The sequence below is a fragment of the Cervus elaphus genome, chromosome X, assembly GCF_910594005.1.
Source record: "Cervus elaphus chromosome X, mCerEla1.1, whole genome shotgun sequence".
NCBI lineage: Eukaryota > Metazoa > Chordata > Mammalia > Artiodactyla > Cervidae > Cervus > Cervus elaphus.
In genome coordinates this window covers 179,306,296-179,331,205 of record NC_057848.1, presented here as the reverse complement: position 1 = coordinate 179,331,205, position 24,910 = coordinate 179,306,296, and the positions used below count along the sequence as shown (strand labels likewise).

General features: G+C 55.8%; 1 protein-coding gene and 2 long non-coding RNA genes across 5 annotated transcripts in view; 1 reads left to right on the top strand and 2 right to left on the bottom strand.

Moving 5' to 3' along the window:
• The window catches only part of LOC122689709 (granulocyte-macrophage colony-stimulating factor receptor subunit alpha-like), a 28,663-nt gene extending 6,000 nt beyond the window's left edge, over nucleotides 1-22,663 (top strand). Inside the window, exons 3-13 of the mRNA XM_043896363.1 lie at nucleotides 2,549-2,694; nucleotides 4,539-4,665; nucleotides 4,782-4,911; nucleotides 7,077-7,261; nucleotides 8,871-9,004; nucleotides 10,844-10,867; nucleotides 12,795-12,930; nucleotides 13,812-13,905; nucleotides 15,854-15,935; nucleotides 19,619-21,119; nucleotides 22,222-22,663. Of these exons, the coding sequence (XP_043752298.1) occupies nucleotides 2,549-2,694; nucleotides 4,539-4,665; nucleotides 4,782-4,911; nucleotides 7,077-7,261; nucleotides 8,871-9,004; nucleotides 10,844-10,867; nucleotides 12,795-12,930; nucleotides 13,812-13,905; nucleotides 15,854-15,935; nucleotides 19,619-19,792 (1,232 nt within the window). The 3' untranslated portion in view covers nucleotides 19,793-21,119; nucleotides 22,222-22,663. The remainder of the gene's footprint in view (nucleotides 1-2,548; nucleotides 2,695-4,538; nucleotides 4,666-4,781; nucleotides 4,912-7,076; nucleotides 7,262-8,870; nucleotides 9,005-10,843; nucleotides 10,868-12,794; nucleotides 12,931-13,811; nucleotides 13,906-15,853; nucleotides 15,936-19,618; nucleotides 21,120-22,221) is intronic.
• Nucleotides 7,268-15,032, bottom strand: LOC122689711. 3 transcript variants are annotated; one of them, XR_006339896.1, is made up of 4 exons: nucleotides 14,042-15,032; nucleotides 13,733-13,896; nucleotides 7,802-7,916; nucleotides 7,268-7,412 (listed from the first exon to the last, which is right to left on the bottom strand). It is a non-coding gene; the product is annotated as an uncharacterized LOC122689711 (long non-coding RNA). The 3 variants fall into 3 exon arrangements; XR_006339898.1 differs by lacking the exon at nucleotides 7,802-7,916 and having other exon boundaries at nucleotides 7,268-7,385; XR_006339897.1 differs by lacking the exons at nucleotides 7,268-7,412; nucleotides 7,802-7,916 and adding an exon at nucleotides 13,537-13,565.
• Nucleotides 16,670-19,652, bottom strand: LOC122689713. The gene is made up of 4 exons (XR_006339899.1): nucleotides 19,594-19,652; nucleotides 17,651-17,846; nucleotides 16,900-17,099; nucleotides 16,670-16,752 (listed from the first exon to the last, which is right to left on the bottom strand). It is a non-coding gene; the product is annotated as an uncharacterized LOC122689713 (long non-coding RNA).
• Nucleotides 22,664-24,910: the final 2,247 nt, after the last annotated feature.

Genomic DNA, 24,910 nt, shown 5'->3' with positions numbered 1-24,910 from the left:
GTGGGTGGTGAGAATGTCTTCGTTTAGGGCAGGCTTGTCCTGACAGGAGGTACCTGTCCAGCACCAGCTTCTTCACTCCAGCCCCCAGCTCAAGGGGGAATCTGTGGGACAGCACATCACCACCCACCCACCCACTCACACACACACATACACACACACACACACACACACACAGCTCACCCATCCCCTCCTGCATCCTGAATGCCCAGAAAGGGGAAACCGCTCACTTAAACCAACACATCATACCCTGCCCTTGCATCCACGCCGACAACACGGAGGGGTCTGGCTCCTACGTATCCTCTCCAACGATTATCTTCTGGTTCTTCAAATCATTACTAGAGGTGGACATCGCTATAGCATCGCTTCTCAGGTGGCGCTAAGAGAACCCGCCTGTCAATGCAGGAGACGTTAGAGGCTTGCGTTCCATGTCTGGGTGGGGAAGATTCCCCCGGAGGAGGGCATGGCAACCCACTCCAGTGTTCCCGCCTGGAGAATCCCAGGGACAGAGGAGCCTGGCGGGCTTGGCTCAGCACGGCACACAGCTGATCTCATGGGGGTGGCTCCGCGCTTCACCGAAGTTTGGATTTGGTCCCTCTGATGACTCAGGGCACCCACCATCTGTCAGGCGCTCCTGGGTGTCCCTGCGTTGTTCGCGTTAAAAGAGCTCGCTTAGGTATTTCCCCGGAGCTGCAGTGGTTTAGGACTCCCCCTTCCGATGTAGAGGGTGTGGGTTCAATCCCCTGGTTGGGGAGCTAAGACCCCCCCGCCACGTGCCCCGTGGCCAAAAAGCCAAACGTAAAACAGGAGCAGTGTTGTAACAGATTCGATAAAAGACAGGAAAAAAAAAAATGGTCCACATCAGAATAAAATAGCTAATTCCAGAGAAAGACAAATACTGTGTGGTGTCACTTATATGTAGCATCTGAAAAGTACAAGTAACTAGTGAATGTCACAAAAAAGAAGCCTACTCCCAGGTATGGCAGACAGATTAGTGGTTCCCGGTGTGGAGATTGAAGTGGGGCGGGGTGCAAGATAGGGGCAGGGATTTATAAGAGGCGGGAGATCAAACTAGGAGGTATAAAACAGATAAGACATAAGGATGGGTTGCAAAATGCAGGGAGTATATCCCATATTTTATAATACCTGTAAATGAATTACATAGTACCTTTAGAAGTGGTGAATCGATGTATCCTACTTACATAGTCACAATTTGAAAGGTTGCTGCCGAACCAAGAAAAGACTCCGGGATTCTTGGCCTCTGGAGGAGAAGAATTCAATCCGGGGCCAGAGGCGAGGTTCAGAGCTTCTGTGTCACAAAGCTTTATTCCAGTGTAAAGGAGATGGAGAAAACTTCTGACAGAGGCATCAGAAACGGGCAGAGACAGTGCCCCCCTACTAGTCTTTAGCCGGATGTTATATGGCTACTAGCAGTCTGCTAATTAAAGGAAGGAAATGTCTCAAGACGCAGAGAGCGGCATCAGGCCTTTCACCCACAAGATGCATTTTGAGATAATCTGGGCACCAGGTGAATCATTCTGGGCCATAACACCACTGGCATGAATCTTGAAGAAAGGCAGATTCCCATACAAATAGGTAGTCTCATTAACGTAGATTAGGAGAACAATATCTGAGTATAACACATTGGTTTGTCAAGTCAGCTCTGAGCCTTTAGGCGGAACCGACCTGAAGACAGAGTCTGGGGTAAGTGCAGAGCACGTTAACATAGCTTAAGACAAACATTTCCTTGAGAAAAATGCATGGGTTAGCTCAAGATTTGACAAAGGTTAAGTTCAGGTGGAACCAGGGGTCACTCTGGCAACACAGCCTTTTAGGAGGAACCTCTTTTTAAATGTGTATAGAGAAGGGAAACAAAATATACCGCTAGTTTGTCTCCTCCTGCCGCTTAGGAGAAAGAGAAAAAATGTCTCACACGGGCAGCCTATATCCTCTATTCAGAGACCCCTGACATTCCTGCCTGTTACCCTGTCAATATTATACACATATATTCTATATATTATACTCTCATATATTGTGTTACAGTTATATTTACTTATGTATAAATGTATGTATTATTTGTGTTATAAATTATATTTATTATATAATGTATTTAACATAATTATATGCAATATATGCTATATAATATAGGAAATAACAGAATTAATAATATATATGATACATAAATATAAAGATACACATTTATATATACATTTATTTACATATTATAATATAAACATGTTTATATACTATGCGTTTATTTATACATTATAATATATTCATATAATATATTTGTGTGTTGGTGGAGGTTTAATCGCTAAGTCGTGTCCGACTCTTGTGACCCCGTGGACTGTGGCCCGCCAGGCTCCTCTGTCCCCGGGATTCCCCAGGCAACAATCCTGGAGTGGGCTGCCATGCCCTCTTCCAGGGGATCTTCCCGACCCAGGGACCGAATCTGAGTCTCCTGCCTTGCAGGTGGATTCTTTTCCGTCTGAACTACCAGGGAAGCCCTGATTCTCCCTAACTGTCTTTTCTGTTCTGTTTTTAATTACAGCAGGGGACACGGAATCTCCTATTGTAAACGTGACGCTGGATTCAAGGAAAAAAATATTAAGCTGGAATACCCGGGGAATCGTGACTCGGCAAACATGTGCGATCGTCACGCCTCTCGATCCCGAGGACATCAGCCCCAACCTACAGGTGAGTGCTCAGGGCTCACGTCCTGTGGGTCTCTCCGCTCCTTGTCAACCTTGAATTTCCTTGTAAAAGGCCTCTTGAGCCTCTCACTCTTTAATATTCTTGGCTGGGAGGAAAACTTATTTCCTCCATCTTCTTAGGTTCAGTGATCTGCAGATGAACTGGAGAAAAGCCAGGTGACTGGGAGAAAAAGCATTCCAGTTTATTCACTTTTTCTTTCTCTTTTTTTTTTTTTTTTTTTTGGCCACACGGTATATGGCACCTTAGTTTTCCTACCAGGAATCAAAGCCACGGCCCCCCACACTGCAAGTGCAGAGTCTTAACCATGCATCACCAGGGAAGTCCCGACACTTCTAATTTTGACATAAATGAGGCTTCACAGAAAAGAAGTGATCGGACTAGGGGGTTTGTGTGGCTTTTTTTTAAAAAAGGTAATAAATTACAAAAACGTGAGAAGACAAAGAAAATGGGATTTGGGTTTCTGGGGCTGAAAAATAGTGGGGAAGTGACTAAGAAATATCTAAGGAAACTAATGGAAGATGAAGATTGTTTTAAGTTCCGTAAGTTCCTTCAGTTAGAGTTCCTCTAACTTCCTTAAGCTCCTTGCGGTTAGGACTCTGGGCTTTCACCGCTGTGTTCAATCCCTGGTGAAGGAACTGAAATCTCACAAGCTGCACGCTGCAGGGTAAGAAAGAAAAAAGTTATTTTATGAGGTCACCTTGAAGGTACTTCCCCATCTAAGTGGTAAAGATCCACGTCCTCAATCCCACATGCATAAGACAGGATGTTTATGCCACCTTCACAAGGGGACATCTATGCCTGCTTTTGTACAGAGAGCATCCGGTTCTGCATTTATTGATTCTTCACTGCCTTTAGCTCTGAAAAATCTTTATGCCAAAGTGGCATGTTTTGGGATCCCCAAAGCATTAATTTGAAAAGGTACATACACCCCAATGTTCACAGCGGCACTGTTCATGATAGCCAGGGCACAGAAGCAACCTAGGTGTCCCCTGACAGATGAATGGATAAAGAAGATGCGGTATGTATATGCAATGGAATATTACTCAGCCATGAAAAAGAACAAAGAGATGCCATCTGCAGCTACATGGATGGACCTGGAGGGTATTATGCAGAGTGAAATACGTCAGACAAAGACAAATATCGGATGATATCATTTGTACGTGAAATCTAAAACATACCACAGACTAGTGAATATAGCCAAACAGAAGGAGACTCACAGATGCAGAGACCAAGCTAGTGGTGACCAGTGGGGAGAGGGAAGTGGGAAGGGGAAGATAAGGGAGAAGGAGTAAGAGGAACAAACTACTATATGATTCAATAAGCTACCAGGATATATTACGCAACGCAGGGAATTGAACCAATATTATATCGTAACTAAAAATGGAGCGCTTGCATGCATGCTAAGTCGCTTCAGCCGTACTCAAGTCTTTGCGACCCCGTGGACTGTAGCCCAGCCAGGCTCCTCTGTCCGTGAGATTCTCCAGGCAAGAATACTGGAGTGGGTTGCCATGTCCCCCTCCAGGGGATCTTCCCGACCCAGGGATCGTACCCGGATCTCTTGCCTCTCCTGTGTTGGCAGGAGGGTTCTTTACCACATAGCGCCACCTGGGAAGCCCCGAAATGTATTTTAGAACCTTTACAAATTGTGAACCGCACTGTTGTCGAGCTGAAACTAATCTCACATCGTCGGCACTAAAAAAGGACGTCGGTCCTCGTGAGGGTCCCCCACGCTACCCCGAGTCGCTGGAACTGTCTCGGGATTGAATCCAATCGCAGGGAGCCCACACCACAGGCTGCACATTTATTCTCGCTTCTGCCCCTTACAGGTCAGAAACAACGATAGCTACTTCTGCACGTTTCCCAACGCCGTCCTGCACCAGGGGGCCACGCTGACCGTGAACGCCACCTCTGAGGGCCGGGAGTTCTCGCACCAGCTGACCTTTACGAACCCAGGTGACGCCTCCCCGGCCGCTGGGCACCTTTCCTAGGGTGCCCGGCGTCCGCGTGGCGGGCGAGGCGCTGCGGATGACTCGGCCTACCGTGAGGAACCGGCTGTCTTGTCTTCCCAGGCAAGGAGGGCTCCGGAGCCCAGAACCTCTCGTGCGTCATCTACAACATCCGATTCATGAACTGCAGCTGGACACCGGGCCCGGCCGCCCCTGCAGACGTGCAGTATCAGCTCTACACATGGACGTCTCTGTAAGTCTGGCTGCGGTCCAGATGCGGAATGCTGGGTGAGCCACGGGCGTGTCCCATGGTGCAAGGACCCATGGGGCCCTGGTGGTGATGCTGGGTGAGCCGTGGGCTCCCCCATGGAGCAGAGACTCACGGGGCCCTGATGGTGATGCTGGGTGAGTCCTGGGCACCCCCCCATGGAGCAGCGACTCTCAGGGCCCTGAGGGTGATGCTGGGTGAGCCCTGGGCCCCCATGGAGCACAGACTCACGGGGCCCTGATGGTGATGCTGGGTGAGCCCTGGGCCCCACCCCCCCATGGAGCAGAGACTCTCAGGGCCCTGATGGTGATGCTGGGTGAGCCCTGGGCCCCCCCCCCATGGAGCAGAGACTCTCAGGGCCCTGAGGGTGATGCTGGGTGAGCCCTGGGCCCCCCCCCATGGAGCAGAGACTCTCAGAGCCCTGATGGTGATGCTGGGTGAGCCCTGGGCTCCCCCCCATGGAGCAGAGACTCTCAGGGCCCTGATGGTGATGCTGGGTGAGCCCTGGGCCCCCCCCCACATGGAGCAGAGACTCTCAGGGCCCTGAGGGTGATGCTGGGTGAGCCCTGGGCCCCCCCGCCCATGGAGCAGAGACTCACGGGGCCCTGATGGTGATGCTGGGTGAGTCCTGGGCACCCCCCCATGGAGCAGCGACTCTCAGGGCCCTGAGGGTGATGCTGGGTGAGCCCTGGGCCCCCATGGAGCACAGACTCACGGGGCCCTGATGGTGATGCTGGGTGAGCCCTGGGCCCCGCCCCCCCATGGAGCAGAGACTCTCAGGGCCCTGATGGTGATGCTGGGTGAGCCCTGGGCCCCCCCCCCCCCATGGAGCAGAGACTCTCAGGGCCCTGATGGTGATGCTGGGTGAGCCCTGGGCCTCCCCCCCATGGAGCAGAGACTCACGGGGCCCTGATGGTGATGCTGGGTGAGTCCTGGGCACCCCCCCATGGAGCAGAGACTCTCAGGGCCCTGAGGGTGATGCTGGGTGAGCCCTGGGCCCCCATGGAGCACAGACTCACAGGGCCCTGATGGTGATGCTGGGTGAGCCCTGGGGCCCCCCCATGGAGCACAGACTCACAGGGCCCTGATGGTGATGCTGGGTGAGCCCTGGGGCCCCCCCATGGAGCACAGACTCACAGGGCCCTGATGGTGATGCTGGGTGAGCCCTGGGGCCCCCCCATGGAGCACAGACTCACAGGGCCCTGATGGTGATGCTGGGTGAGTCCTGGGCCCCCCCCATGGAGCAGAGACTCTCAGGGCCCTGATGGTGATGCTGGGTGAGCCCTGGGCCTCCATGGAGCAGAGACTCACGGGGCCCTGATGGTGATGCTGGGTGAGCCCTGGGCCCCCCCCATGGAGCAGAGACTCACAGGGCCCTGATGGTGATGCTGGGTGATCTGTGGGCTGGGCCACAGTCCGAGGCCTCAGTGGAGTTTTGCTATGCTTTGTCACTCACTCAGGTCTGACTCTTTCCGACCCCTCGGTCTGTAGCCCACCCAGGCCCTCTGTCCATGAGGCTCTCCAGGCAAGCATACTGCAGTGGGCTGCCATGGCCTCCCCCAGGTGATCGGATGCCAAATGCTGGGTAACGCATGAGCCCGTCCCATAGTCCAGAAATGTTTCTTTTCAGACTGGAGGACATCGATCTATGATGTCCAAACCCCCAGGGAGAAAAGCACCCATCTCCCTGACTCCTTCATGTGGCTGGTCGCTCCAAGTTGTCAGTCCGCCTGTGGGTCTGAGAGTGTCAGGAACTGAGCAGTGTTGTATTATTTTTAACAACTGAAGCATCGTTCAAACTGAAGTACAACAGCTTCAGGTACGTAGCATGCCCACACACACAGACACAACATATATATATATGTGTGTGAGCTTCCCAGGTGGTGCCAGGGGTAAAGAACCCTCCTGCCCATGCAGGACATGTAAGAGACGCAGGTTTGATCCCTGGGTCGGGAAGATCCCGTGGAGGAGGGCATGGCAACCCACTCCAGTGTTCTTGCCTGGAGAATCCCACGGACAGAGGAGCCTGGCGGGTTACGGTCCAGGGGGGTCACAAAAGAGTCGGACACGACTGAGCCCCTGAACAAGAAGAACCCCAGGAGGATACACACCGCTTAGCTGTTCCTTGACGTCTTTTCTGGACGTCACAGGCACGGAAACGTGTCCGAGTGCGGCCACTACATCCCTGACTCGGCCGGGACGCGCGTGGGCTGCCACTTCGACGACCTCGGCGAAGGCCGCACCACAGACGATTACTTCTTCCTGGTGAACGGAACCAGCAGCGACACGGACATCCAGTTTTTGGACTCTCCTCCCATGAACGGCCCGAGGCTGGGTAAGACGGTCGCTCACTCCCCTTGTATTGCTCTGCTCCTCCGCCAGCCGTCTGCTTCATGGCGTTCGCATTTGTCTCAGGGCTCTGGAGGCGCCTTGCATTCCAGAGCTGGCCTCAGCAGGATCTAGATTAGGGGTGAAAGACCCTGATGCTGGGATAGATGGAAGGCGGGAGGAGAAGGGGACGACAGAGGAGGAGATGGTTGGACGGGCTCACCGACTCCATGGACACGAGTTTGAGCAAACTCCGGGCGACATTCAAGGACGGGGAAGCCTGGCGTGCAGCAGCCCATGGGGATGCAGAGAGTCGGACACGGCTGAGTGACTGAACAGCCACCACAGATGTAGAGAGGGTCATAACCCTCCCTTGGGGGTGAGATGTGTATGCTTGCGTCGCACGTGAACAAAGTGGGCTGACGGACGCAGTCTTGGAAAGGAATTCTTGTCTGTGTTGGGGACCTAGTGTCCTTCTGGGGGACGCTCCCACATCACAGAGTCTGGTTCCGGACAGACCATTCGTTGGGTTGGCTCGTGTGTTTACCTTGAGTTGGGCACATGAGTGACTCCACGCGTGTGTGTGTTTAAGTCCCTCCGTCGTGTCTGACTCGTTGTGGTGTGCAGAGAGCGTGGAGGTGTGGAAGACGGTGTGGAAGTGTCTCAAAAAAAAAAACCAAAAAAATAGAACTAAACGTATGACCCAGCAATTCCACTCCTGGTTATATATCTTAAAAAATAAAAACACCAAACACGCAAGACTGAAAATACTAGTTCAAAAAGATGACGCGAACCCCAATGCTCAAAGCAGTGTGGTTGACAATTGCCAAGATAAGGAAGCCATCTAGGGGTTCATTACCTGGTGAATGGAAAAAGAAGATGTGGTGCATATATACAATGAAATGCTGTGCTAACTCACCTCAGTCATGTCCCACTGTCAGCGACCCCGTGGACTGCAGCCCGCCAGGCTCCTCCGTCCATGGGATTCTCCAGGCAAGAGTACTGGAGTGGGTTGCTGTTTCCCTTCTCCAGGGGATCTTCCCGACCCAGGGATGGAACCTGAGTCTCCTGCATTGGCTGGTGGATTCTTAAACATCTGAGCCACAAGGGAAGCCCAGTGACTCCCAAGAGTTGACACCAAGTCTTGCTGCTTGGGTGGTCCATGTAGATGCTGGGGGAGTTTACTTCCCGCCTGTAGGGTGTCCCGGAAAAGGCGAGGGATGTGCCCGGAGAACTTTCTCCGAATGGCAACCCACTCCGGTATTCTTGCCTGGAGAAGCCCCACAGACAGAGGAGCCTGGCGGGGCCACAGTCCACCGGGTCGCAGAGAGTCAGACACGGCTGAAGCAACGTAGCTCGCATGCCAGCATCTCCAGCGAGTCTGAAGGTAGAGGCAGAGGGTGGGGGAACCCGGCCAGGAGCGGACAAGCCCAGGACGCACGCTCAGCGGACCTGAGGTTTGGCTTCCTCAGGATTCAGGGTTTTATGTCCGGCTTTGTGCAACGACACAGAAATGGGTCCAGGTTACGGGGGACGTCCTTCCGCTGCCTCGCACCCACTCGGCTCCTGTGGGTTGCAGGTGTGTAACCCTGCTTCCTGTTTGGGTCTCTTCTCAGAAAAGTATAACCCGCCCGCGAACCTCACCGTCAAGGACAACGTGTCCCATTACGTGATTCGCTGGGACGCCCCCGCCATCAGATACAGCCTGTCCAATAGCGTCTTGTGTTACGCGCTGGATATCCAGAAGACGGTGAGGACCTGGACCTTCCTGGGGGAACAGGACTGCCTCTCCTCTGCTCCTCTCGCTTTGGGGCCCACCCCCCGCCCTCACACACACACACTCGGACGTCCCTCTTTGCCTCCCGAGTCTCTTCTGTGATGCGTCCTTTACTGTCTCTTTGTCCTCAAAGTGCCGCTCATTCCTCTTAAGATTTTTTGTTTTATTTTTGGCTGCGCTGAGTCTTTGTCGCTGCACGCGGACCTTTTTCTCTAGCTGCAGACAGCGGAGGCTGCTCTCTAGGGTCAGTAGTTTTAATGCTCAGGCTTAGCTGCTGCAGGACACGCGGGGTCTTCCTGGACCCGGGATCGAACCCATGTCTCCCGCGTCGGCAGGCGGAGCGTTAACCACGGACCCTGCCCCCCCAGGGAAGTCCATGCTCATTCATTTTTGCTGACGTTCACTTACGAACTGCTGTTTTTTGTTTGTTTGTTTTTTTCCTGTCGTCGACAGTGTTGGCGGTCGTACCTAGGAAAGCGGTTTGCGGCGCCCTAGGTCATAAAGAGGAGAAGGCAATGGCACCCCACTCCAGGACTCTGGCCTGGAAAATCCCATGGACGGAGGAGCCTGGTGGGCTGCAGTCCATGATGTCGCTAAGAGTCAGACACGACTGAGCGACATCACTTTCACTTTTCACTTTCATGCATTGGAGAAGGAAATGGCAACCCACTCCAGTGTTCTCGCCTGGAGAATCCCAGGGACGGGGGAGCCTGGTGGGCTGGCGTCTATGGGGTCGCACAGAATCAGACACGACTGACTCGACTTAGAAGCAGCAGCAGGTCATAAAGATGGTGTGTGTGTTTGAGTCTCAGGGTTTCGTGGTTCTAGCGGTTCCGTTTAGGGCTTTCATCCACGTCTGCTGTCTGCCTCTCTCCCTCCCCGCTGGAAGGCAAGTTCTCTCAGAGCAGGGGCCCCAACAAAAAACAAATAAATCTACTTTCATTCATTCCCGCACGGAGCTCACATACCAAAAGGTAGCATCTTTCCTTCCATGATGGAGAGAGGAAAGGCTAGGAGAGGAGAGAAAAAATGTGTTCCTTCTTTTTCTTTTTGGCTACACATCTTTTGTGGTCTGCGTTCCCGACCAGGGATAGAACCCTTGCCCTCAGCGGTGGAAACACAAGAGTGCTAACCGGCAGAACACCAGGGCTGATGTTGTTCAGTCAATCCTTGGGTCAGGAAGACCCCCTGGAGAATTGCATGCACAGAGGAGCCTGGCGGGCTACAGTCCACGGGGTCACAGAGAGTCAGACACGACAGAAGGATGAACACAGCCCTAAGTTTGGTAAAGAATCCACCTGCCCGTGCAGAGATACAGGCGAGGTGGGTTCCATCCCTGGGTTAGGAAGCTCCCCTGGAGAAGGAAATGGCAACTCACTCCAGTATTCTTGCCTGGAGCATCCCATGGAGTCGGTGACTCAGATGGTAAAGAATCTGCCTGCAATGCAGGAGACCCGGGTTCGATCCCTGGGTCGGGAAGATCCCCTGGAGAAGGAAACGGCAACCCACTCCAGTCTTCTTGCCTGGAGAATCCCGTGGACAGAGGAGCCTGGCGGGGCTACAGTCTCTGGGGTCCCACAGAGTCAGACACAAGTGAGCGACTTAGCACTCACTCCCAGAAGCTTTCTGCTTTCAGCTTGATAACAGAAACTCCGAGGAGCCTCTTTTAAATCGCTGCATCTGTGGAATCTCAGTTATCTCCAGCTTAAAATAACCTTCACAGCCCTCCTGGGATTCCCAGGGGGGTCTCTCGTTGGTGGACAAAGCCGAAAAGACAGGCACTTACATCTCTCCTTTGCTCTCTCTTTACAGGGCAGCTTTTCTAAGAGAGAACCCGTAAGTATGGCTTCCTTTCTCTGCTGCATCCGTGGTTGGGTCATAGATGCTCAAGAGTCCTGCCCTTGGCGGGCAGGGCGCTCAGCTCAGCCCTGGGTCCCTCTGTGCCCACGTTTCGGGGTCACCATGCTCTGGGGACCGATGGAGAAGCTGTAGTTTCCCAGACGCCTCTGACTCAGCTCAGGCAGCCTGTCGTCACCCTCCTCGTGGACGGAATAACATCGCGGTCCCAAATGGGCCTCCTTGCTCCTGAGTCCACACTGCGTGAGCTCAAAGGGTCCCCCGAGAAGTCAGGTCCGCCTAGAACTGCGCTACAGGACTTTATTCAGAAACGGGGTCTCTGCAGACGTGATGGAGTGAAGGGTCTGAGATGAGGCCCTCCTGGATGAGGGTGGCCCTAAACCCAGGGACAGGTCCTTATAAGACACGGAAGAGGAGAGACACGGACACAGAGGAGAAGGCACGTGGAGACGGAGGCAGAGACGGGAGGGAGGCGGCCACCAGCCCAGGGACGGATGCCTGGAGCCCCCAGAAGCTGGAAGAGGCGGGAAGGACCCTCCCCTGGAGCCTCTGCATGGAGCTCAGCCCCAGATCCTTGTGGCCACTGGGCGCCCCCAGGCCAGGCCCCCCTTTCCTCACTGACCACCCAGCCTCTCCAGACGTGCAGGTCCCAGGAGAGCCCCAGAGGGCGTCCAGGGACTGCCAGGCTCTGACCCCCAGCCGTAGGAAAAGGACTGTCCGGTGTCCGCATGTGGGAGAGGCATCCACAGGCGTCCGGGCCTGGCTGTGCCCTGCACGTTCCTGCCCTATCCAGAATACTGTGTGAGAATCCTTTCATTTTTTTTTCAACAGTTTTTTTTTTTTTAAGTATTTTTATTTGTTTATCTTGGCTGTGCTGCGAGGCATGTTAGTTCTCAGGCATCTTAGTTCTCAGGCCAGAGATTGAACCTGCATCCCCAGCCGTGGAAGTGCAGAGTCTTAACAACTGGACCACCAGGGAAGTCACCCCTCTGTGTAGACTCGGAATAACTGCAAGCCCACGTCCCAAGGGCACGGGGACCCTGCAGGAGGAATGGACGCAGACGGACAGCCGAGAGCCCTGATCGTTGTTGTTCAGTCGCTAAGTCGTGTCCGACTCTTTGCGACCCCATGGACCGCAGCATACCAGGCCTCCCTGTCCATCAACAACTCCGGGAGCTTGTTCAAACTCACGTCCATCGAGTCGGTGATGCCATCCAACCGTCTCATCCTCTGTCGTCCCCTTCTCCTCCTGCCTTCAACCTTTCCCAGCATCAGGGTCTTTTCCTAAGAGTCAGCTCTTCGCATGAGGTGGCCAAAGTATTGGAGTTTCAGCTTCAGCATCAGTCCTTCCAATGAACACCCAGGACTGACCTCCTTTAGGATGGACTCGTTGAATCTCCTTGCAGTCCAAGGGACTCTCAAGAGTCTTCTCCAACACCACAGTTCAAAAGCATCAGTTCTTTGGCGCTCAGCTTTCTTTATAGTCCAACCCTCACATCCATACATGACTACGGGAAAAACGATAGCCTTGACTAGACAGACCTTTTGTTGGCAACAAGATATCTCCACTTTTTAATATGCTGTCTAGGTTGGTCACAACTTCCCTTCCAAGGAGTAAGCGTCTTTTTATTTCATGGCTGCGGTCACCATCTGCAGTGATTTTGGAGCCCAAGAAAATAAAGTCTGCCACTGTTTCCATTTTCTACACACCTGTTTGCCATGAAGTGATGGGAGCCCCAGATGCGAGCTGGCAAAGCCCCTTCAGGCCCCCACAGTGGGCTGGGAAGGATGGACCAGAGGCGGCAGGTCCCCTGTGCTCTCAGCTGTCAGGGGGCACACCCTCCGCCTTCTCCGCATTTCCAGTCTGGTATTTGTGGCCGTCACACAGTCCTCTTTTCTTTCAAAGGTTTTTCTAAGCAGACAACATAAAAACGAGTACAGACTGCCCAGCTCTGACGTGAGAGGAGAGCACACCGTCCGCATGAGGGTGCAACACGTGCAGTTTCAAATCTGGAGTGAGTGGAGCTCCACGCACCGTTTCGGTGAGTCTCCCAGAAATACCCGTGGATGCTGACATGTGCCTGGGGGGGGAATAGGAATGACCTTTCCTTTGTTGTCCAATCCTTTTTTTTTTTTTTGACAGTTTCTCTTTCAAACCAGTTCACCTTCATTTTTGTTGTTCAGTTGCTCACACACACCTCTTTCTCTCACCCTTGACATTTCACAGTTACGCATTCATTCCTTTGGCTATGCAGTGCAGAACTGAAAGTTAATATTCACTGACAAGGAAGGCATTGTGCAGTATTAATTGTGCCTTTGTGGAGAAGTAATTGGTGCATCATCTTTTGAGAGTGGCAAGGGGGGAGGCGGGGAGATTTGTTGTTTAGTTGCTCAGTTGTGCCCGACTCTTTGAGACCCCATGGATCGCAGCACACCAGGCCTCCCTGTCCATCACCAACTCCTGGAGCTTGCTCAGACTCATGTCCATTGAGTCAGTGATGCCATCCAACCATCTCATCCTCTGTCGTCCCCTTCTCCTCCCGCCTTCAATCTTTCCCAGCATCAGGGTCTTTTCCAATGAGTCAGTTCTTCGCATCAGGTGGCCAAGGGATTGGAGCTTCAGCTTCAGCGTCAGTCCTTCCAATGAACATTCGAGGTTGATTTCCTTTAGGATGGACTGGTTGGGGACAGCGATATACAGTGTGGTGTGGTGGGCACAGGATCCCAGAAGAATAGACTCTTTGGTGCCATCCTTCTCAAATCCCTGGGTCCCTCTGTCTGGAAGCACCCCCTCCTCCTCTCCAGCCCTGGTCCCCCACCACATCCCCCCCTGTCGTCCGATACCTGGGATGGGCAGGCAGGGCTGGTGTGTGCAAAGCGGAGCGCCCAGTCACGCCTGACCCTCTGCGTGTCTGCCCGCCAGGCGTCCCCGAGAAGAATTTCCTGATGGTCTCGATCGGGCTGGCAGTGGGGGCCGCGGTTTTGTTTGGCATGGCCGTGATGTTCCTCTGTAAAAGGTAAGACACACACACCCCCAAATAAACTCAAAAACTGCATGTCAGAACCCACACATAAAAGAGCCCACGCCTGTCACTGCAGCCCCGTGGAGTGGCCAGAATCCCAGGCTCAGAATGCAGCGTGGAGGCTGCTCACTGTGGAGGGCTTGGGAACACGGAGTGGCTGTTATTAAGGGGCCCGTGTTTCGACACCGGTCTGTCGTGGGGCCGAGTCACGGCGCAACTTAATTTTCCGGTGTTCCTGCGGGTTGCCTGTGTAATGCCAAAGACACTCTTGATTTTTGTGCCGGAAGGAGTGAACTTTAAAGAGAGGCTTCCAAGAGAGAGGTGAGGCCAGGTGTCTCTGCAGAGAAGACAAACCTGTGCGGAAGATGGGTCCCGAGCACGCGGCCGGGCCAAGCGAGCGCCCCACTTGGGCGCAGTCCCTGGCGTCACGATCCAGAAATGCCTCCCCCGGGGAAGGCGGTGGAGGCCGGCTACGGCCACAGCCGCCACACGGGGGCGGCAGCGAGCTGCAGGCCCGTTTCCAAGCCCCGGTGTCTCAGTGTCCGAGGACCAAAGGCGGGAGGAGAAGGGGGCGACAAGAGGATGAGAGGGTTGGATGGCATCACCGGCTCCACGGACGTGAGTCTGAGCAAGCTCGGGGAGATGGTGATGGATGGACAGGGAGGCCTGCCGTGTGCGGTCCATGGGACCGCAATGAGTCAGGCACCGCTGAACTGAGGAACAAAGGGCCGGACTCTGGCCCGAGGGGAGACCCGGGCTGTGTGGCGTCAACCTCAGCTGCAGACGCAGGCTCTGTCCCCTTCCCTGGCTGCCTCCTCACACCTGCGCAGGTGTACTGAAAGCCAGGTGACCCCCCACCCCCCCGGAGTGTCCGGAGAACGGCCGCCCGTAGGAGACCCAGGGCAGAGGGCTGCAGCGGGCATACGGAGGGCAATTGAGGCCGTTTTCGTATCCACGCTGGATGTGTCTGGAACGTTTCATTCACAAGGACCGGAATCAGTGATGGGGTGTCTCGGGGCGCGCATATAGAAGGCGGTCTGTGAGGACAGACGGGGGCTTCCCAGGTGGGCCTAGTGGGAAACAACCCACCTGCCACGGTAGGAGACGTAAGACATGCAGGTTCGATCCCTGGGTCGGGAAGATCCCCTGGAGGAGGGCATGGCAACCCACTCCAGTGTTCTTGCCTGGAGAATCCCGTGGACAGAGGAGCCTGGCGGGCTACAGTCCGCGGGGTCGCAAAGAGTCGGATATGACTGAGCGCCTTAGCGGGCACGCACGCACGCACGCGCACACACACACACGCACACGCACGCATGTACGCACAAGAGGACAGAGGCGTCCTGGTGGTGTTTGTATGGCATCCAGGAGGCTTTGGGGCCTGGAGAGGGGATACTTGAGGGCGCTCAGAGGGGCTTGGGTCCCTGGAGGGTCTTGAGGTCACATGCTCGGCGAGTTTGCACCGACAGGCTGGTGGGGTGTCTGGAGCCAGGCACGTCCCGGTCCCGAGGCCGTCTGCCTCTGGGTTTCTGCCCTGGCCGCAGCTAGGGGCCTGGGGTCCAGGGCGCCTCGCTCGCGGGGGACAGGGTCGCCTGTCTCGGCTGTCTGTCCTCGCGGGCCCACCCCGCAGACGCGGTGTGGCGGGCAGCTCCGTCGGGCGGTGAGCGGTCCCCAGGACGCCTGGCCTGCCTGCCCAGACCCATGGGGGCGCCCCGGGCACCGACCCCCCAGCTCGGGAAGGTGGCCAGTGCCAGCCACGTGGGCACTGGTCCTCACCGCGCCCCAGACGAGGCGGGAGAGCTCTCGGGGCAGCGCGTTCACCCCTGAGGCTGGCCGCGCCACACGCAGAGCCGGCCTCACCACGGGGCCGGGGGCACTCGGACAGGACAGGCCCCCTCGCAGCGCTGAGGCTGGGCCGCAAGCTTCTCTCGTCTCTTCCCGCCAGGTTCTCCCTGAAGAAGAAGCTGTTTCCGCCCATCCCGCGGGTGAAGCAGGAACTCGCGGGCTCGTTCCTGGCCAGCCTGGAGGTAAGCGAGGCTGCCTCCTGGGCTCGGAGACTGGTGCTCGGAGACGCGGGGGTCGCGAGCATGCCGGGGGTTGAAGGCTGGCTTGGGGCGGTCAGTGCCGCCAGGAGGGGAGGGCAGGGCAGGGCAGGGGAGAGGAGGGGGGAGGGGAGGGCGGGGGAAGGGGAGGGGCTAGGGGACGGGAGGGGTCTAGGGGAGGGGAGGGGAGGGGAGGGGGGGGGAGGGGAGGGGAGGGGAGGGGAGGGGCCGAGGGCGAGGAGGGCGTGGGGTGGAGTGTAGAGGGGAGGGACCTAGGGGAGGGGAGGGGCCGAGGGGAGGGGAGGGGCGGGGAGAGGGAGGGGAGAGGCTGAGGGGAGGGGAGGGGCGTGGAGGGGAGGGGAGGGGCCGAGGGCGTGGGGGGGAGTGTAGAGGGGAGGGGTCTAGGGGAGGGGAGGGGCCTAGGGGAGGGGAGGGGCCTAGGGGAGGGGAGGGGCCTAGGACAGGGAGGGCGTGGAGGGGAGGGGCCTAGGGCAGGGGAGGGGCATGAAGGGGAGGGTTGGGGTGAGGACAGGAGGGGTGTGTCGGGCAGGGCCGAGGGCTCATGCAGCGGAGGGGACACGGGTGTCCAGCTGCCTGCACCCACAGCGGTTTCTGCAGCGAAGTAGAGAAACCGCCACAAGCCGACTTATCTCCATGCGGGGAAACGGCAGGGCTTGGTTTTTGTCCCGGTCTGGGGTCGCCACGGAAACCGCGGTGCGCTCACCTTGGGCTCTTCCAGGAGTGGCATCTGCGAAGACCGCATTTCCGATCCAGGCTCCCCCTGTGCGCTCCTGGGTGGAAGCTGAATTTCGGCAGGAGGGCGCCCGTGTGACCCAGGAGCTCCCCCCGACCCCCCACACACTCCCCCACCCCGCGGTGGCTGGAGGCAGGGACCCTTCCGGGAGCAGCTCTGCGCCCCTGACTTCATCTCCCCATCCGCCACACGTACCTCTGTCCCCGTAAGAAAGCAGAGATGCCCCTAAAGCACGGCCCGTGTTCTGAGCCCAAAGCCATTTCTCCAGGAAGCCTCCTCCCCGGAAAGTTCCAGCTTCCAGTACCCCTGGGTTTCCTCGGTGGGGCCCGTTGACCCCAAAACAAGTGTTTTGCGTTTCTTGATCTGTGCGGGACCTTGGTTCACTGTGCTTAGCGCTGTTGAGATAATGAGATGAAGCCACAGATTGTCAGCCATCTGAGCCTCCCAGCGGTCCCATGCTGACCTCACCCCTCTGCCCTGCACATGCGTGCATCCGTGTTAAGTTGCTTAAGTCGTGTCTGACTCTGTGTGACCCCATGGTCTATAGCCCCACCAGGCTCCTCTGTCCGTGGGATTCTCCAGACAAGAACACTGGAGTGGGTTGCCATGCCCTCCTCCAGGGGATCTTCCCCACCCAGGGATTGAACCCAGGTCTCCTGCATTGAAAGGCGGGTTCTTTACCACTAGCGCCACCTGGGAAGCCTCCTGCCCTGCACAGGCGAACCCCAGGTCCTTCAAATGTGCGGTCCTGTATGTGGGACTCAGTGGCTGGACATCAAGGGTCCTTATTTCCTGGAGGGTGGAGTTGTGAACTTAACCACCCCCAGCCCTGACTCTCAGCCTCAGGCCAGCCAGGATCACCCACTACCTAAACTGGGGAGTGAGGCTCCCCAAGTTTCAGCCAGCCACCCACCTGGCTCCCCACGCCACTGATCCCTCTGGTCACCTCTGTACTTGGGGTCCGGGCAGGCACACCAGCTAGGTGGGGGCGTGGCGTCCACAAGAGGCAACGCCAAGACAGGGGAGGGTCTGTTCAAAATCGGGAACTGTCTCTCTGTGGTTCCCTGGGAGATGGCGAAGACCCATCCCTCCACCTGGGTTGCAAGCATCTCAGAGATGATTGTACCTCTGATGTGTTCCTCCTTTATTAAAAAAAAAAAAAAAAAAGACAGTGTTATTGAGATTTCACTCACATGCTGTAGAATCCACCCATTTAAGTAACATTTTGGGGCATTTAGCAAGTTCCCAACATTGTGCAGCCATCAGCTCTGTCTGGATCCAGAACATTCTCATTGCCCCCGAGGACACCCTGTCTACGTCACCTGTCACGTCTCCCCGGCCTCCTCCAGTCCCTGGCAACCACAAACCCATGTGCTGTCTCCGTGGATTTGCCTGTTCTGGACGTCAGGACATTTCCTATAAGTGGAGTCACACACTGTGTATCCTTCTGTGCCTGCGTGTCTCACTGAGCATCGTGTATTTGAGGTCCATCCATGTTGTAGCCTGTGTCAGACCGTCTCTCCTTTTCATGGATGTGTAATATTCCACTGTGTGGATGGACCCCCATGCTGTTTATTAACCCATCCATCCATCCATCCATCATCCATCCTTCATCCATGATTCCATCTATCCATTTACCTATCCATCCATCATCCATCCATCCATTCATCATCCATCCATCCATTCATCATCCATCCATCATCCATCCGTCCATTCACTCATCTGTCCATTCATCATCCATCCATCATCCATCCATCACCTATCCATCATCCATCCATCGTTCATCCATCCACTCACTCATCCGTCCATCATCTATCCATCCACTCACTCATCCGTCCATCATGCATCCATCCATTCATCATCCATCCATCATCCATCCGTCCATTCACTCATCTGTCCATTCATCATCCATCCATCATCCATCCATCACCCATCCATCCACTCACTCATCCGTCCATCATCCATCCATCCACTCACTCATCCGTCCATCATCCATCCATCCATCCATCCATCATCCATCTGTCCATTCACTCATCTGTCCATTCATCATCCATCCATCACCCATCCATCATCCATCCATCATTCATTCATTCATCATCCATCCATCATCCATCCATCATCCATGATTCCATCCATCCATTCACCCATCCATCCATCATCCATCCATCCATCATCCACCCATTCATTCATCATCCATCCATTATCCATCCATCATCCATCCATCTATCATCCATCCATCACCCATCCATCATCCATCCATCCATCCATCCATCCATCATCCACCCATTCATCATCCATCCATTATCCATCCATCATCTATCCATCCATTCATCATCCATCCATCACCCATCCATCATCCATCCATCCATTCATCATCCATCATCCATCCATCATTCATCCATCCGTCATCCATCCATCATCCATCCATCATCCACCCATTCATTCATCATCCATCCATTATCCATCCATCATCTATCCATCCATCATCCATCCATCCATCACCAATCCATCACCCATCCATCATCCATCCATCCATTCATCATCCATCCATCCATTCATCCATCCATCATCCATCCATCCATCACCCATCCATCCACCATCCTTCATCCATCCACCCATCCATCATCCATCTATCCATCATCCATCTATCCATCATCCATCCATCCATCCATCTATCCATCTATCCATCCACCCATCCATCCATCATCCATCATCCATCCACCCATCCACCCATCCATCCATCATCCATCTATCCATCATCCATCCATCCATCCATCATCCACCCAGCCATCCCCTCACCTGTGCATGGACATGTGGACCCTTTCCCCCCTCTGGCCGTCGTGAGCCCCACTGACCGGGAGGACCAGGGACTGCACAGCGTGGCCTCACCTGTGTGCTGTGTCCTCTCTTCCAGGAGACGGCCTCGTGCGGAGGCCACCCGCCGTCAGCCTCCCAGGACCCCGAGGACATCTTCACCGTGGAGGAAACCCAGTCGTTGGCGAGCGGACCAGCGAAGATGGTAGGCCCAGCCCCAGACCCCAACCCTTACGAAAACATCCCTTCTGGGCGTCGTCTGCCCAACCACTGAGACACCCAACCTGATTCGACTCGCCCGCCGCTCGCCGTCCGATCCCACTGCCTCAGCCTCTGCTACGTCGTCCCCCCTGCTTCCCCACCCGCTGGCCACCGCTGCACACGCCTTTCCCAGCTGCGGGAGGGTCCCGCCACCAGCAGCCGTCGCCCAGGTGTGCCCCGTCTGTGGGTGAGGGTCCTGGCAGAGTCCGGCTCACGCTCTGGTCCAGGTTCTCCCTGTGAAGATGGGCACCGAGCTTGCCCGAAACAGCACAGACATGGGGACGAAGAAATAACGGGGTGTTCGGTCTCCATGGGTTCGGGAAGATGCCCTGGAGGAGGGCACGGCAACCCACTGCCGGATTCTTGCCTGGAGAGTCCCGTGGACAGAGGAGCCTGGCGGGCTGCAGTGTGTGGAGTCGCAAAGAGTCGGACACGGCTAAAGCAAGTAAGCAACAAAAAAAAGGAACAGCATGTTCATCCTGGAGCCGGCCCGCGTGGGTAAGTACAGGACAGCGTCAGCGTGGTCTCCCTTTTGGGGACGGGTTTCCCATTAGACACTTCTGAACCGAACTGAAGTGTGCCAGCTAACCAGATAACCTGGAAAGCGACGGAGGCTTTAAGAGAAAGTGAGCAAGGTTCTCCCGATGAATCAACTGGCCTCTGTCCGTTTTTCGAGCGACGGGAGCAGACACAGGATGAGGACGGAAGACGTCAGGCTGTGCACGATCCTCTTCCGTGGCGTCTCTGGACAACCACACGGGGAAGCATCTCGCTGGGTTCCAACCTCGTCCAGGAGGGACCCGACTCCCGGGCACAGCTTTCTCACACTCGAGCTGCCGGCTGGCGATGCTAGAAGCAGAGACACCCAGCTCCGACACCGGGACCCCCCCCCCCACCCCGACTCCTGCTCCGATTTCCCGGAAACACCGTGAGCCGGTCCCAAGCCAAGGCTACGGAGAAACAGGTGTTTCGCAAGAGACGGCGGCCGCTGCTAAGATTTCATCGCGAAGCTTCCGCGTTTGGGGTTGGCGCACCTCGCTCAGGAAGAGTGTCTTGTGAAACGCTTGCGGTGTTTCGAGAAGATGGAGAAAGATGAGGTCTTGGAATCAGAGAAGGCGCCCGCTATCTCTGTGGCCACGGAGCCTGCAGCCCCGAGATAAGCCGTGCGGTCACCCCAGCGGGTCTCCGGGGCGAGGTACCGCCTGAGATCACCGGCCGGGGGTGACTGCAGACCCCCCAGCTCCGGCCGGGAGTGGCCTGGTTTCGCAAAGATCGGCTTCCCTTCCGGCCTCAGGTCCCGCTGAAAATGGGCTTGGACCCCGGGACACGCTGATCGACAGGTATGAGTTTATGAGTAAGCTCAACATCAGAACCCAGGCACTGTCCTGGCGGCCGGTGGTGAAGACTTTTCCTTCCAGTGCAGGGGGGCGTGGGTTTGATTTCTGGTCGGGGCCTAAGATCCCAGGTGCTTCCACACCAATAAAGCAGAACATGAAACAGAGCAATATTGTAACAAACTGAATACAGGCTTTTAAAAATTGCTGTTATTGTTGACTCTCTCCATTGTGTCTGACTCTGAGACCCCATCAACTGCAGCACGCCAGGCCTCCCTGTCCATCACCAACTCCCGGAGTTTACTCAAATCCATGTCCATGGAGTCGGTGATGCCATCCAACCATCTCATCCTCTACCGTCCCCTTCTCCTCCCGCCTTCCATTTTTCCCAGCGTCAGGGTCTTTTCCAAAGAGTCAGCTCTTTGCATCAGGTGGCCAAAGGATTGGAGCTTCAGCTTCAGCATCAGTCCTTCCAATGCAGAAGCCAAAGAATTTACTGTCATGGGATTCATTGCTTTTTTTTTTTTTTCCCTGTAAAACTGATCCATATCCCTAAGAATACCATCATTGTTGGTGGCCGAGTACCTTTTTAGAAAAGTTATCGTTCATCTTGGGGAGTGGTGAACAAGTGAGGATTTTGAGAAGCTCAGGGAGCCAACATTGGTTTGCTTTCATTTTTCTCTTTCATTTTTTTTTTCCTTCTTCCGAGACATTTTCTATTTGTAAATGAAAATAATTTCAAAATAGGGCGGAGGGAAATTTTGCCGCAAAGATCTCGCTCTGCAGACAGGGAGCTGGGGAATCATAAGTGCCTCATGCCCAGAAGCAGGGCTTGGAGCCCCAGGGAGGCTGGCGGTGGGAGAGGTGAGCAAGTTCCCGGAGGTCACAGAGGGCAAACCTGGAGGATCGAAGAGCAAGGAGTGACCCCCGCCACCCACCACCCCCAACACACACACACACACACACACTCACGAGGAAGATGGCTTGGCCACTGCTGCTGGAAGTGTTATTTGCCAGATAAATTAATCAGGGAAGCCCCTCGTCTCGGGGGAATCCCACGGGTGACGGTTGGGGAGGTACAAAATGAGAGTATCTCCTGCCGTCTCAGTAAGAAACGTCTCGGCCAGCAGCGAGTTCTGGGCTCCAGACGTGAAGGCCGGGTTCCAGAAACTTAGATCCGCCGCTCTCCGTGGTGATGGCCCCGGGGGCCGTGGGCCGGGGAATGCAAGAATCAGACATCTGTCACTCCTGAAGCTGAACAAGGGAACAGCGTTGGCCCCAGACAGCTGAGATGCACGTGAATGGAATGACCTTGGTGAGCCCAGAGGCTTGCACCTTCCCGTAGGTAGACCCATCGGTTTGTTAACTCGATATCTGATCTTTCATGTCTAAACTGCCTGCTCCGCAAAATTGTGTATGGCTTGACTCCCCCTCCTGCCTCCTTGGAGCAGTTTTCTCAGAGTTCCTAAGATGCTGTCTCCCAAGGCTCGGAGTCCTAAACATGCCGGAATAGAAAGTACTGTACTTCCAGGTCGTGACTGGTTTTTTTTTTTTTTTTTTTGGTAGTTGACAGAGAGCAGGCTGGCCTGACTCCCAAGGGCAAGGCCAGCCGTGTGTGTTCTGGGCTGCGTTCTGGGCACATGGTCCACACCAGAGGGTGAGTGGGGGGGCGGGGGGGGTTTAGGGGCTGTGTTTCTGGGAACACAGAGGGACACCCCTCCCCACCTCCCACCCTGGGAACTGACCCAACCGTCCAGCATCTGCATGGACGCTCAGAACCTCCCGTCTGCATGGGAACCCAGAGAGACAGAAAGCTGTCGTCCAGCCCCCGATGGCCATGTGGCCTTGGGCTGATGTCCGTCACCCATGGGGACACGGGCTTCCCAGGATCCTCCCATTAGAGGAAACACTCAGAGCGAAACCGCCGGCCCTGATGGGGCACCCTGGTGACCGTGTGCGTGTTATTTTTATATGGCAATAGATCCTGAGAAGGGAAACGGAACTGATGGGCCACCACCCGCTGGAAGAGTTCAGGAAAGATCAAGAGGAGACGCCCCGTGTCTTCCCGCCTTTCGGTATCCTCCTCGCGGGCACCCTTCTGGGCTGCGCAACGCATGCATGCGCCACCGGGAAGGACCCCGATTCAGAGCAATCGGCCGGAGGGAAACTGGAAACGCGCGCTCTCGGCGGCTGCCCTCCCGGACGCCGACGGACGTGGGCCTGAGCAGGTGATGGACGGGCAGGCCCGGCCTGCTGCGCGGTCCACGGGGCCGCAGAGAGTCGGACACGCCCGAGCGACCGAACCACAAAGCTCATCGGCATCAAAGCCGGGACCGCGGAGCCACGGCGCAGAGCGGTCACCCTGGGTTCCCTTACCCCGGTGCTCCCCGCCCGGGGGTGGGGGGGACCCCTTTTCCAATGAAACCTCTTGCTTTTTCAGCACTTGTCTCCCCTCTGACGGTTCGTTTCCGAGCGTCGGACGAGAGCCGAGGAGGCTCTCCTGCACCGTGGCCCCTCCGCCCTGCTGGCCGCGCCCTCGGGAGGCGGGGGCTGAGGGGAAGGCGCCCGACCTCGAGAAGCCGCGGTTCTGGTCTGTCTCCCGGCCCAGCTGCTCGGGGCCCTGGGCTCGCCCAGTCCCGCTCGCGGTTCCCCGTTTCTGTTCCTCGCGGACCCCGCCCCGCGAGGGCCGGTTCCGGCCGCACGGTGGGTAAGCGCAGCCATGTCTGGCACTCCTGGTTCTGTGCCGGCTTTTCTGAAGCTGGTCACTGGTGGTCGCCGGGCACGAGAAGCAGAGAGGAAACAGGTGATGGAGGGGCTAGTGTGTGTAGGGGGGGAAGGCAGGTGGGGATGGAGCCAGGGTCCCCGGAGCCAGGGACCGAGGGGTCTGCGATGCTGGGGAGGCCCAGGGCCCAGCACGCACGTGCCCACAAGCCTCTGTGCCTCAGGGCCAGATGCTGAGCCTGCTCCCAGTTTGTGGGGGCGCTGGCGGGGCTGTGAGCAGACCTCGGGGTGCAGAGTTCCTGAAGCAGGCTTGGCACTGGCAGCTCTCCTCGCAGCACGTCCAGGCTTTCCTGGAGGCTCAGACGGTTAAGAATCTGCCTGCCACGCGGGAGACCTGGGTTCGACCCCTGGGTGGGGGAGATCCCCTGCAGGAGGACACCGCAACCCACTCCAGTCTTCTTGCCTGGAGAGTCCCACGGACAGAGGAGCCTGGTGGGCGACAGCCCACGGGGAACAGAAAGAGTCAGACACGACTGAGCGACTGCAAAACAGTGATGACGGTGGGACTATGCCCCGTTACATTGTCCAAATAAAACACGTCTTATTTTTTTTTAAAGAAAAAGGGAAAGAAAGAAAACAAATGAAAACAGAAAACAAAGGGGGAAAGAACAAAGAAAGGGGAAAAAAGAAATAATGATAAGACAGAAAAGAAAACAGAAAGACAGAAAGGAAGAAAGAAAAGAACATGGGGAAAAAAAGGGAAATAAGATAGAAAGGAAAGATGGAGAGACAGAAAGAAAGGAAGCAAGGAAGAAAAGCGGGAAAAAAAGAGAGCAAGGTGAAGGGTCGGGGAAGGAAAAGACGATGAAGGCAGCAAAGCCGGGCAGCCCCCATGAGGCCCCTTGGCGCTGACGCTGGAATTCGGAACGTCCGCGTCTGCACGCCCAGCGCTGGCCGCATTCTCCGTGGCGGCCACACCTTGTCTTCAGAGCCCGGGACGGCAGGAGGGCCAGCCAGCGTGTGTCGTAACCGTGGGGCCAGCTCCGAGGTCAGCGTGGCCTCCTTATCTCCGCGGG